Source organism: Lactuca saligna, chromosome 4, assembly GCF_052625555.1.
Source record: "Lactuca saligna cultivar CGN05327 chromosome 4, ASM5262555v1, whole genome shotgun sequence".
In the NCBI taxonomy this organism is placed as follows: Eukaryota; Viridiplantae; Streptophyta; class Magnoliopsida; order Asterales; family Asteraceae; genus Lactuca; species Lactuca saligna.
In genome coordinates, this window is record NC_136420.1 from 24,485,421 (window position 1) to 24,499,902 (window position 14,482).

Below are 14,482 nucleotides of genomic sequence, written 5' to 3' on the forward strand. Positions count from 1 at the left end.
AAAGACCTACTCATGGATTAACACAGCAGGTCCAGAAATTCTGTTTGTTCGCTCTACTTCTTCTTCTTCTTCTCTTCTTCTTCTTCTTCTTCTTCTTCTTCTTCTTCTTCTATCTTCTATTTTTCCTGTTGTTGCCGACTAACTGATACATCATCGGAATCATCAGAAGCGTTATCCAAAAACTCATACCCAACATTGTAGTGAACTATCGATCTAAATCAAAATGGAAGAGAATGTTGCTTAATTTTTGACTGATAACTAATAAAGAAGAAGACGAAGGCCCTAGGGCTTTTTCTTGCTAATGGAAGAAAGGGGGTGATTTTAATTTTTAGGATTCCATAGGCGGGTGAAATCCCGCGTTAAAAACGTGTGTTTCATTAAAATGTTATAAAGCGACACATTTAGACGACACACATTTTATGAAAGGCGCCATCCGCATTTCCTTTTTTTTCTTTTCTGACACTAATTTTAGGGCACGTAAAAATGCGTGTCCTCTATCCTTCAAATTTATCAAAATTGACATTATTTTTAGGGCACGCACAAATATGCGTCCTCTATCAGCAAGTGTCATTGTTTGCACGTCATTAAAGGGTTGTTTTCTAGTAGTGGTTCTAGGTTACTCTGATATTAAACTATTTTGAAAACACTTTGTAATAACTAATGGTTTTTGGATGTTTGAAGAAGTTTTAAATTGACTTGATTTTTATGGGTGTTACAATATATATATATATATATATATATATATATATATAATTTATTTTTATATATAATATGTATACATGTAATCTCAAAAGTTGCAAGGTGGGCTAAGGCTCACTCTTGCCTCTACATGTCTATGTCGTTGCTAGGGAGCCTGCTTTAAGCCATAGACAGTTTTATCAAGACGATACACATGATCTGGAAACTCTTCATTTTCAAACCTAAGAGGTTGTTTCAGAAAGACTTTTTTCTTGAAGAACTCCATGTAGAAAGGTAGTCTTGACATCTATTTGGTAGACTTTGAAGTTTGAGAAGGTGGCAAAAGCTAGAAACAGACGAATTGCTTCAAGTCTTGCAACCGGAGCAAAATTTTCATCATATTCTAACCCTTCAAGATGACAAAAACCTTGAGCTACAAGCCTGACTTTGTTCCTTATGACGATTCAATCTTCATCTATTTTGTTCCTAAAAACCCAACGAGTACCAATGACAGTCTTTCATTGAGGTTTGGGAACAAGAGTCTGCATACGATGACGTTCAAATTAATTTAGATCATCTTGCATGGACTTAATCCATTCAGCCTCTTTCAATGCATCAACGACATTCTTTGCTTCAATCATTGAGATGAAGTTAACAAACATGCAAAAGATGTTGCTGACTCTACTACTAGTGAGAATCCTAGAATTTACGTCTCCAATGATTTGATATTCTGGATGATCTCGAAGGATTCTTGGGTTAGAACCTTCATTTGTATCACTTTGGGCAGAGTACTCCTAATTTGATGAATTAGTTTCTTCATGAACAACAAGCTGATCTTCAGGGATAGGCTGAGAACTAATTAATTTATCAATATTAGGAACAATGGGATCATCTTCATTTTACAAGAGTTCAGGAATTGGGTCTGAAGGACTGAAAGTAAGTTCATTTAGACTTGACGAGGAGTGATCAACTCGATCATGAATGAATGAATCCTCATCAAATGCGACATGAATTGTTTCTTCATCAATTTTTCTTGGAAGATTAAATATGTTGAAAGCCTTGGATATGATGGAGTATCCTAGAAACACCCCCTCATCAACATTACCCTCAAACTTCAAATGCTAATCTCTTTGATTCACATCCTTGGATTAGTGACTTGGGCCGTGGTGGACCATCTCGAACTGGACTAATGGGCTAGAGAAATAGTATTGGGCCTTAGGCTAAGGCCCATGTGAAAGGATTAGGCCCAATTTGAAATTGGGCCATATGTTAGGTTTCATGGGATTTTTTAGTCATGGGTTGTGATTTAAGGACCAAGTTATGTTAGGGGTAAAATAGTCTTTTACCCTTTATTTATTAGCTTTTATTTGGAAATTGTTAGCTTAGAGAGCCGTAGGATCAGCAGATAGAGATCACTCGTTTCGATCAGCTTTTCAAGGTGAGTTTTCCTCACCGGGTTTAGCGGGTCTAAGGCATCAAGGTCGACCCTTATTGATTATGTTGATATACTTTTTGTTTGTGTGATACTTGTATGTGCTTGTATATGTATGCTTATTGGGCGGGGTTCGTATTGCGAGTGTGGGAAGGGCTCGTATCTCATTGGTCGGGGCCCGCTTTATGAATGTGAGCGGGGCTTGTATCTCTTTGCGCGGGGCCCATACGTGAGATGATGGTAGACCTCTCAATGAGGTGGGTTTTGACCCTGATTCGCTCCAAACCCGTAAGAATTTAATGGGTTTGGATTTTAATTTTTGATTTGTTTACCTGTTTACGATCTATACCCGTTTACCCTTTTAGCAAATGGGTCGAGTATGGACCATTGTCGATCCATTCCACTTATGAACCTCCCCATTTTATACATATATATATATATATACAACACACATACATGACACAACAAAATATACAACTTGATGTATAAGTAAAATGTGATTATTATTGTATTAGACTTTGAGTATTAATTAATGTACATCTTGTTTAAGTAGACATTTTATCCTTTTCGTAAATATTACTTTGTGGAACACATAAAAATTACGAAAATTTAATATTATAAAAGGGTCGGGTATTCGTTGATTCGGTGACTATGGGTATGGATTCAACTATTCAAGACTCTGAGGGTTATTGGAGCGGGGCGGGTTATGTTTTTATTTTTTAAACGGGTTTGGATCAATGGTGATTCGCTCCAAACCCTCCCCATTTACAGGTCTAGATGATGGTATGTGGTATCTTGGGGAAACTCACTAAGCTTTGTGCTTACAGTTTTCAGTTTATGATTCATGTACTTTCGATTTCAAGGGAAAGAGCTCGGGCTGACCACATCATACACACTACAGAGATTCTGCGTTTCATATTAACTATGATTTTGATACATTGGATACATTGTTTTGATAAGATGTATGAATGATGTTTGAAAACACTATTTTTATCTAATATAAAATGAAATTTTTGGGACCATATTTTTGGATGTTTCATAAAAAATGTTTGGTTTTCTTCCTTTCATGTAACATCCCAAAAATCACAACAAATTTAGTCTTTTAAAAACAACCCATAATCATAAAATGTTTACAAAACCATTCTTTCCAAATTGTTTATCCATATCCGAGTGTCCCAAAATCATAGAGCCATAATACGGTCACGCCTTCGCCTTCCCACGATCATGGGAAGTACCTGAAACAACAACTAAAAACTTTAAGTCAAATCTTAGTGAGTTCCCCCAAAGTACCACCACATACAACATATCAAACAACATGAATAACTAATCCTTCAGCCTAACTGGACCTCCTTGTTGAGCTTATAACCTATCTTACCGCCCTAGGTATCTTGGTCTTCAGCACAAAGTAGGACCGCCTCAACCCAACCAATCATAACATGTCGACATACACATAACAAATAAACATATAACCAGGCATCAGCCAAACATGCAGGTTCACAAATCATTACTGCATGCTAACATCCTATATACCATGATACTGATCTAACAGATCTATACAACATAACAACATACTATCATGTAATAGGATATACAATCCACTGGGCCGACCTTGGTGCCTTTGACCTGTGAGTACATCGAGGAAGACTCACCTCACAACCTGACGAAGAAAACTAATCAATACTCTGATCCCGAATACCAGCTCCACCCAGTCCTAAATGTCCAAAATTTTCCCATTAATAAAATAATCAAATTTTCCTAAATTAACCTTGGTTAAACTTGATCAAAGCTAACAAGTCAACTGAGTCAACCCAGTCGAGTCAACTCAACCTAGTCGACATAGAATGCATACACGAGGCATACTTAAGCCTTGACCACAATCGGGATGGTTGACCTCGTACACGCTGCGTACTCTAGGTATGCAGGGTGTACTCCCAGACCTCTGAAATCTGCATTAAGAGCTTAACACCTTAAGCTTTCATGTCCATCTCTCAATATAAGGATAAAAATGTAAGTACCTCAAAACACAATGTTACATTTCAATAGCTCATAAGTAGCTTTCCCATGATGTTTGACTATAATAGACCGGTTTTAAGTATAACATGTTGTATTGACCACTTCAGCCCAAAATGACAATGAAAGACCAGCTTTAACAACCATAGTTATGTCAGATTCAATAAGAGTTATGTTTCTTCTTTCTATAATACCATTTTGTTAGGGAGTTCTAATTGCTGAAAAGTTTTAAGAGATTCTCGAGACAGAGCAAAAATCTTCCAGAGAAGAGTTTCTGAATTCAGTGCCATGATCACTATGCAATTGCTTAACTTTGTGATCATAGAGGACTTCCCATTGCTTAATGAGAGCAAAAATTTCATCAGCAGTATGACTTTTCTTTCTTAAAAACACTACCCATGTAAACCTTGAAAATTCATCCACAATGACAAGAGTGTATTTCTTTCCAGCTCTTGACTTGATCGGAACTGGTCCAAAAAGGTCCATATGAAGAAGATGAAGAGGTTTGATGATTAAAGAACAAGACTTTAGCTTGAACGAAGACTTGGTTTTCTACCATTTTTCACACACTGAGCACACTTTGTCTTTGAGAAATTGCATCTTAGGAATTCCTCTCACAAGCTGATTCCCTACAATCCTTGAGATGTTCTTCAAATTTAAATGTGATAGCCTTTTGTGCCATATCCAATTTAGATGAGACTGAGCACGAGAGAGAAAGCAACGACGAAGAGATTTGTCAGCAGAAAACATATCCAGAACTTAAATGTCTTTTTGTTAACTTGCAGTAAGAACAATAATGTTCTTTTGATCAACAACTTTTCCTTATTGCTTTTTAAAGGAACTTCATAGCTAGCATCACATAGTTGGCTGATAGAGATGAGATTATACCGAAGACCTTTAACAAAAGAGACATTCATGAAAATAATAGAATTGCACTTGATTGTTCCATAACCCTTTGTAGTTCCTTTGCCATTATTGCCATATGTAACTTACATACCATCCTTCTCTATGACATTTTCCAGGAGAGATTTGAATCATGTCATACGTCTTGAGCAGCCACTGTCTAAATACCAATTATGCTCTTTACCCTGAAACTAAGATGTACAATAAGTCTAAAAAAATACACTAAATATATACTGACCCATTTGCAAAGGATCACTAAGAAAAGATGTTATAAGAATCATCAAGGAGACAGTTCAATGAGTTTCCCTTTTTGATCCACTTATCATTTCGAGTCAAGATATTATTAGCGTGAATGATGTTCTTTTCAAAAGAACACTCACTGAATTTGTGAGAGGCATCACCACATCGATAACAAACTTTAATTCGTGGATTTTTTCTTTTAACATTAGATTTTGATTTCTTTTCATCTGTTGAATCTAAAGAACTTTTGATCAATTGATTTATGATTTCTTGATTTAGCTTGGGAACAATAAGTGTTATCAATGGTATGCCTATATACTACCTTGTCATGAGACTCATGATCCTTTGAAGAGCTGTTAAGAGTAGAAGGCTTTGACTGATCTTCAGGTTTAGAATTGGTAACTGAGCACCGAAGAAACATGCTAAGAATTTCGTTTAAAAAATGAACTTCACCATTACATATAGGAAACTTTAGCAAAGTCTTAGTGGAGGGAAGAACATACTCATGATGTGAAGGTTGGAGAGAAGGATCAACAGCAAACAATTTAAGAATTTTATGCTTTTAAGATTTTTATTTATTTTTTATGACATTGTGTTAGAATATGTGTAATTGTATTAAAATGTACAAATCTATTATTCTATAAGAATGTGTATGAATCTATCTTTACATTTAGATGTCTATGAATATATATATATATATATATATATATATATATATATATATATATATATATATATATATATATATATCATGTCGTTTTTAAACTAATGGTTCAAAAGTGTTGTTTATCTTCAAAATATTCATTCATTCAAAAGATGTATTTTGTCAAATAGATAATTTGACATTCTCATAGAATATCATTCTAACAAAGTTATCTTAGAATTAAAATTTATTAATTTAAAAAAATCAAAATTCAAAATTAAGAAAATCAAATATCTCTTAAAATTTGAAATTTTTAATAATTAAACTTGTGTTTCCTAATTAGTAATTTTTTGGTAAATTAAGAAAGTGATTATATATAACGAGGATCGAACTACGAACCTTAGGAAGAAGAGTTCAATGCCTTTTCCATTGAGCTACAACATTTCTATGTTTATTAACCCTTTCAATTAATATAGTTAGATATAATAGCTAAAATTTGTATTACATATAACTATTTTTTTTCATATATTTTTATACATTATTACATATAAATATAAATAGGTAATTTTCTTATATATTTGTATTATTAATGTATTAAATGCAATTTTTTCGAATTATTCATATATTAAATAAATATTATTATGTATAAATGTATTTCTATATGTAAAAACTCACACAAAATACACATTGTTCTTATATATTGTATAAATTCACACCAAATACATTTTATGTGTACAATTACATCTTTAAACACATTTCAAATGTTTAAATATATTTTTAAAGGTATTTATATATTTGAAAACGTATTTATATATGTAAACTTATATTTATATATTTAAAATTATATTCATATATTCAAATAATATTCATACATTTAATAGAATATGTATATCTTTAAAATTATATGTTTAGAAGTATAAATATGTTTGTTTTTTAGAAGTTTAAAAGATTTAAATAGGTGAAAATGTATGTATATAGGTAAAAATATATTTTAAAATGTATTTAAAGCTTTAAACATATTTTAGCATTTAAAAACATAATAATAGTAGTAATAATAATAACACTAATAATAGTAATAATAATAATACCATGTAAAGTCTTCAGAAATAAAGATTATATATACGAAATTAGGATTTTAATCACAATTTTTTTTTCAGTCTAGTGGTAAATATCTTGGTTTGAGTTATGAAGTTGTAGAGTTCGAATCTCCCTTGCATCGTTTATTCTCTACACATAATCCTTTTTAATTTATGAAACTAATTTATACGTTGATGATATATGGTCCATTAGCATGGCCTAGACCACTCTAGAGCGCCAGCCTAGCCTGGCGCGCTCCTACCAACCTTGTCTGGCATCCCCTTGCCAGCCTTGCCTAGTGCTCTCTTGCCGACCCGCTCGCCAGTCCTGCCCGGCGTCTCCGGGCGGCCTCATCCAACTCCTTGCTAGTTTGGCCTAAATTCGGTTGGCTTAAGGCCTGACCTAATTCCCCCTGACCTAATTATCCACTATAAATAGAATAGTGCCTCCTCCATGAAGGAGGACTTTTCCCTAGGACTTTTCCTGGGATCTTTTCCCTAGAACCTTTCCCTAGACTTCCCCCATGGCTCAACCGCCACACTATACTCCGGCCGGGTGGCTCAGCCGCCACCCGCCGCCATCAGCCACCATACACCACCACCAGCACCAAGATGGTTCTCTCTAACTATGGATGACCATCTCAGATCTTTCAGCTGATCTAACTTGACCGTCGGAGTCTGCTTCCGGGGCAAAGTCCCTGGGGCGGCTCTAACGACTTTGCTCTATGATGTCCAGATCTCCGACGCAACAGAAGACTAGAAGACTCGCCGGAGGTCGATGTCGCATCATACCTCAATTAGATATCAAATATTATATACTAGGTGTAAGACTCATTTATTACATGGGTTCATTTAGAAGAAAAATAAATATGAAAATTCTAAACATTTGAAAAAGTTTAAATTTATAAAAAAATTAGAAAAATACTGAATTATTAAAATTAAAATAATTTTTATATTTTCAATTTAAATAAATAATTTAGATAAATAAACAAAGGAAACTAATAAAGTTTTAATTTAAAAATATTGAAATTAGGAGGAAAGTCAATTATTGAAATTGATATGCATTTATTATTATATCTATTGCAATTATTACATATAATATTTAAATATTATGTGGAATTTAATGAAATGAAAAAAACCACAAAATGTCATGTGGAAAATATTTAATTGAAAATAACCACAAAATGACATGTAGCCAAATCAATGTGAGTGTGACATGTGGCAAAAAGTTTTTGTAACATCCATAAAATTCGAACCAATTTAAAAAAAATTTAATTCATATAAAACCATTCAATTATTACAATTTGTTTTCAAAATAGTTTAACATCAGATTTCCCTGAAATCATAATTATCAATCGAGGAAAGTGTACGGTCACGCCTTCGCCTTCCCGCGGTCATCCGCCAAACCTGAAACAATAATCGATAAATGTAACCTCGAAGGCTTGGTGAGTTACCCCCAAAATACCAACCTCATATAACCGTAATTATATCATATCTACAACTACAGAACAACCATGCATCTCGAGTCTGCAATGTGGCTGGTCCGCCCGCACCGGGCCTTCAGTCCACCTGGTCCACTCCCTGAGTCTACAGTATGAATGGACCGCCTACATCGGGCCTTCAGTCTGTATGGTCCACTTTCCGAGCCTCGGCACGTCTGGACCGCCCTCTCAGGCCTTCAGCTTATCCGGACCGCTCGCTGGGCCCTCGGCCTGACCATGTACCCTTCTGGGTCTGCAGTCTATCCAGTTCGTCCTGGGTATGTTGGCGTACAACACAAAGCAGGACCCGTCTCAACCCAACCCCAAACAAACAACCATGTGCACATATAACAGATAATCACAAAACAACCATAGACAACCAACCGATCTAACTAGCCCTATCGAAAATACCCGATACCCGAATTACCCGCACGATTTTTTCAGGTATCGGGTAAATTATTCCGGGTAATCGGGTTACCCGATTTTTTTCGGGTCGGGTAAAGGGTACATTTTTTGGGTTTCGGGTATACCCGAATTACCCAAATTATTTTAAAAATTCATTTTTTTTGTAGAGCTTGTACTATATAACAGTTATTTGATCACGCTTAAACTAACTATGATTATTATAAAACATAAATATATTTATTATATCAATAAGACACTAACAATATTAAAAGTAATTTTTATATATCATCACGTTTTTTAAAACTTAACTATTTTCTAGGTTATAGTTTTTATTGCAACTAACAAACTCATTATCTTGACGAAACTTCAAAACATGAAAAAACTTATGGCTACATTTATCTTAATCATTTTAAACTTTTAAATTAAGATCTTTAGGTATTTATTTTTTTAACATCTTATTAGATTAGATTAAGTTGTTAAAAAATTACTTGATATCTTATGTATTATTGACTAAAAAATCTTAATGTTCAAAGCTTGAGTAATTTCGTTTATGTCTCGTTTGTTTATATAAACAAGACTATTAAAGCACGATGTATTTATTTCATTAAATTTATTTTCAGGTGAAATTCAAAAAAAAAAAATTATATATTTCGGGTAATACCCGAATTAGCCAAACCCGACCCGATACCCGAATTATCCGAATTTAGTTTGGGTAGGGTAACGGGTAATTTTTCTAACATGAAAAACCCGAATTACCCGACCTGAATTACCCGAAACCCGAAAAAATTACCCGTTCAACACCCCTAGATCTAACAGATCATATAACATAGCAACCCCTAACCAAGATACTGACCTTATCGGTCACCAGCAATATTCCATCCTAATTACCATGATGCAGATCTAACAAATAAATAAACATATCAAACAAAACCAGTAAACAATCTAGGAAAGGGTCGGCCTTGGTGCCTTAGACCCTGTTGATATAGTGAGGATAACTCACCTCGAAATGCCGACCTGAACCGAAGAAGCAGATTCCCGAACCACTGCTTCACCGTAAATCCCAAACTTCTGGAGCTTTAAGGACACAAAACAACTTCAGATGTACAAGCCAATCTTCTTCTCCAACTTCTTGGTGCAATGCCTTCACCTCCAAGAGCTCAAAATACCCACCAACTCACACTCTCACACAAGAACTAGGGTTTGGGACGTTTCAGGAAGATGGAGGCTGAGAATGATGAGAGAAAATGAACCATAAGGACGTTTATATAGCCCCAAACCCGAGATATTAGGGTTTCCTTCATTTATGATTACGCCCGGCGTACACATTGTACGCCCAACATACTGGGGCGTGCCCTAGTACGCCCTACGTACCCTTATGTACGCGTGACGTACTCCCCCTGGTCCCAAAATTACAAATTAGCCCTGAGGCTCTTCATGTCTTTACCCTTTCATCCCCAGGGACTTCAAATGACAAAACTTGGGATGTTAAGATTTTCATTTATTAGAGTAGATAAGAAACACATTCACAATCACTTGTGCGCTTTGTCAAGAAACAGAGGTCGTGAGTTTGACCTCTGTCTCACTTTTTTCATTTCATATACATTTATTTTTCATAAAAACAAAACTTACTGACATGGCAGCCACATAAGCCCCACGCCAGCCACAAATGCATAAGAAACACATTCACAAACACATGTGTGCTTTGGTGGTAAGACATCTGCATTAAGAAACAAAGGTCGTGAGTTCGATCCTGGTCTCGCTGTCTTCGTTTCATATGCTTTTATTTTGTAAGAAAACAAAACTTGCTGATGTGGCAGCCACATAAGCTCCACAACATTTCTTAATGCGGATGTCTTACTGCCAAGGCATTCCTCGAAAATATTTGAAAAGATAAACAAATAAAAAAAGGAAAAACCTCATGAAAATCCTTACATTTTAACGTCATAATCAATTAACTCATTATATATATATATATATATATATATATATATATATATATATATATATATATATTGCATTTTCACCCGGATAAACAAATAATTTTTGGATTTTTACATCTATAACCGGCAACGAACCGATTACTAGTGCTTTTTCATAAATGTAATCAAAATTTAAGTTAATACAATACAAAATATGCCATTAATTAATCCAATACAAAATAACAGATAATAATTAGTCCAAACCCCTAAACTTTGATCATATTTAAAAAAAGTATTCATAATATGTTGGTGATTAGTTTATCGGGGTAAAACCTAAAATTATCGGTTTACTAGGGTAAAAAATAAACATTACTGGTTTTTTTAGACTTAATTGTAAGTAATTGATAGCGTTTTAGGCTTAATTGAAAGAATATAGAAATTTAATTAAGACCAAAATATAAATATTTTTCTAAAGTTTATTTAATAAAAAAAAGTTAAAATTCACTCTCACTTTTTCAAACTCCTTTTTAGCCTTTTGGAAACTTTTTGAAAGTAAAAGGACAAAATTCCCCTCTCTTTTAACCTGTAATCAACATACTAACATTGCTTTTTTCTCCATCGACCATCGTGCTTCGTACCCATTGAATTGGGCTTGTTCTTCTCCAATCGGCGGTGCTTCTACAAATCTGTTTTTCAACGTCGACTCCCTCTTATTCGTCAATTTGCTTCCACAATCGATTTCCTGATTTCGAACTGCGACAATTGATTTTTTCGTGGTAAAAAATCAAAATCAGAACAGAAATGAAGAGCATGCCTGTTCATCGTCTTGTTTTGTATCCCATCACGCCTCCCTAAATCTTCCCACGCTGATCAATAGCAAATCCGACATCCAGAATTTTACATCAAACTCACTAGTAAGTAATTTCAAACTATTGTTTCTAGTACGTGTTGCTGAAGCAATTTATTTCTACTACTTGTTGCTGAACCAATCTAATTTTCTTTTTGTACTTTTCGCTTAAAGAATTATTGCAAGAAAGGCTCACAAGCTGTTTGATAAAATGTAAAATGTTTTCTGCTGGTGCTATCTCCCTTTTTAGGGTTGTTTATTTGTGTTACAATAATTTCTTTTTTCTTTCGGTGTCCGATTATGTATTTGATATTCTTCTAAAAAAAAACTCTTAACATTTTCAAATTTGCTTAAATGTTGTAGTTGTCTAGCTATTGGTGTGTAATCCATTCATCATAATATAATGAACAATTTTATAATGCATGAGTTGCGATTCTAACAACTTAGTGTTTGGAAATCATGTGATTAGGGGTGGGAATTATTTGGTTCGGAACCGAAAAACCTAAAGACCAAATCGAACCAAAATCGATTTCAGACCGAACCGTATTCAAATTCGGATTTCGGTTTGGAATCAAACCGATTTGTGAATTTGGTTTTTGGTTTGCGTTTCGGTCTATGAAGTTAAAACCAAAACTAACCGAAAAAACCGAATTTCATACATTAATTAATTAAAAAATATACTTTATATTTTATATTAAATAAAAGTATTAATTATAAAGTAAAAATCATTTTAACTTATTTACTCTTTTGGATCATTTTGTATGAAACTTTAGATATTTCTGTTTGCAACTTTAGGTTTTTATGTTAGAAACATTTTAATTTATGTTGAAAATTTTTTAAGTTTATATTTGGTTTCGTCGGTTTTCAAACCGAACCAAACCAAAGTTTTATTAGTTGACTTTTCCTCATGTGGTCCTTTTTGAGCAACCAATTCCTATTTGTTGGATGCAAGGATTTATATTTCTCTTTGATGTTGCGATAGATATATATATATGGCTATTGTCTAATACTGAGAATGAATATTATGCAAATCTCTTTTCCTTTTTCCTTTTTAAATTCTACTTTTCAGCCGTGTGGAGGTCAGACTTCGAGGTAATGGTGGAAGTTCAACCCCAAATTTTGGATAGAATCAGCACTCTTCCTCAAGACACAATTGAAAAAATTCTGACTCTTATTCCAATCGAAGATGCATTGAGGACGAGCATTTTGTCAAAGAAATGGAGGCATTGCTGGAAGGGCATGCATAAACTTGTGTTTGATGACAAGTACATGAATATGTCATCAAATAGCAAACAAATCAAGAAATATAAGTTTGTCAATGCCATCTTCCATGTTTTGTTGCTACACAACGGTCCAATATCAGAATTTGGTATCTCTATTAATACTAATAAAAAAATTTATGATGAGATTGACCAAATAATAGTTCATCTTTCAAAGAGCAAAAAGATCAATAAATTCATCTTTAAGAGTTGGTCAAATGACGTCATAGAGTTATACTATTTTAAGCGCTACAAGCTACCCTCTGTGTTCTTTTCATTTCAAGGACTAGAACACCTACATCTCACATATTGTGTCATTGAGCTTCCATTAACATCTGATGGATTTATTATGTTGACGAGTCTCAGATTATGCAGTGTCAACATCACTAAGAACACGCTTCTACAATTACTTACCAATTGCCCACTACTTTTAAAATTTATCCTGGTAAGTTCCATACAACCACTTATGAAAGTGCCTTCGGTTAAAACCTTCTTACAAAGGTATATTGATGCAGATGGGATGTCAAAACGATTCTACTACACAAGGAGACAAGTGTACATTTCTTGAGCTATCGGAGCGTTTACCTTTGGTTCAGGTTCTGAAAATCTCTAAGCATTATATGGAGGTAATACTTAACTTGATGGTTTTAGAGTAAATTACATGAATGCTCCTTGTGGTTTGGGGTAGTTTGCGCTTTTGGTCCCTAATTTTTTTAACTCGGAAGGTCCCTGTGGTTTGGTTTAGTTGCACCTTTTGTCCTGTCACTCTTAAAAATACTATTTTCCCTCTCTTCCTGGTATTTTGTTTATCTGTGGTCATCTGGTATTTTGTTTATCTTGGGTATTTATTGGTTGATGCAGCAACCTGATGCTGCAGTTGGTATGGAGAAACTTCCCAATTCACTAGTTCACTTGAGGATACTTGTTCTTGATGTGTGTTTTCTGGAACAAAATGGGCTTTCTTATGCTCTCAGTGTGGTCAGCAGCTCCCCAAATTTGGAGAAGATAAAAATCGAGGTAGATATGAATTTCACGCAATCACACACATACATATATATATATATATATATATATATATATATATATATATATATATATATATATATATATATAGTAACAACAAATATTAAATTCTGTTGACATTTTGTACATGTCTTCTGATCAGTTGGGTTTGAATGGTCAGCCTTGGGTTGGACAAACTTGCAAGGACTTGCTTGATCTTCAAGACTACTCAGGCCGCCATTTGGATCATCTTAAAGAACTGGAGATGACAAGTTTCCATTACTGTCCCCCAGAGATGGCGTTTGTGAAATTCATCATGGCTAAGTCACCTGTGCTTCAGAAAGCACGAATAGAGCTCTATACAACTGTTTCTGTTGACGAAGAAAATAAGATGCTTAGAGATTTGCTACGATTAACATTTCCACGTGCATCACCAGCTGTGGATATCATTATCGAACGCTAAATTTAATTTTCTTAGTTAAATAAAAGGATTGTTTAAATGTATTTTTGGGTTGATTACAAGTATTATGACAACTGTTACTTTCTACCCCCTGTATTTTCGACTAATAAAACACTAGTGAAAGCTA

At 34.2% G+C, this 14,482-nt stretch overlaps 1 protein-coding gene across 3 annotated transcripts; it reads left to right on the forward strand.

Annotated features, from left to right (window-relative positions):
- Positions 1-11,366: 11,366 nt before the first annotated feature.
- Positions 11,367-14,482, forward strand: LOC145041398 (F-box/FBD/LRR-repeat protein At1g13570-like). Of its 3 annotated transcripts, XM_078989455.1 has the most exons (5): positions 11,367-11,701; positions 12,704-13,338; positions 13,409-13,519; positions 13,755-13,910; positions 14,059-14,442. In XM_078989455.1, exons 2-5 carry the CDS (start codon positions 12,730-12,732, stop codon positions 14,356-14,358), a joined length of 1,176 nt encoding a protein of 391 aa, XP_078845581.1. In that variant the 5' UTR covers positions 11,367-11,701; positions 12,704-12,729; the 3' UTR covers positions 14,359-14,442. The 3 variants fall into 3 exon arrangements, with proteins under 3 accessions (XP_078845581.1, XP_078845580.1, XP_078845579.1); XM_078989454.1 differs by lacking the exon at positions 11,367-11,701 and having other exon boundaries at positions 11,712-13,338; positions 14,077-14,482; XM_078989453.1 differs by lacking the exon at positions 11,367-11,701 and having other exon boundaries at positions 11,715-13,338.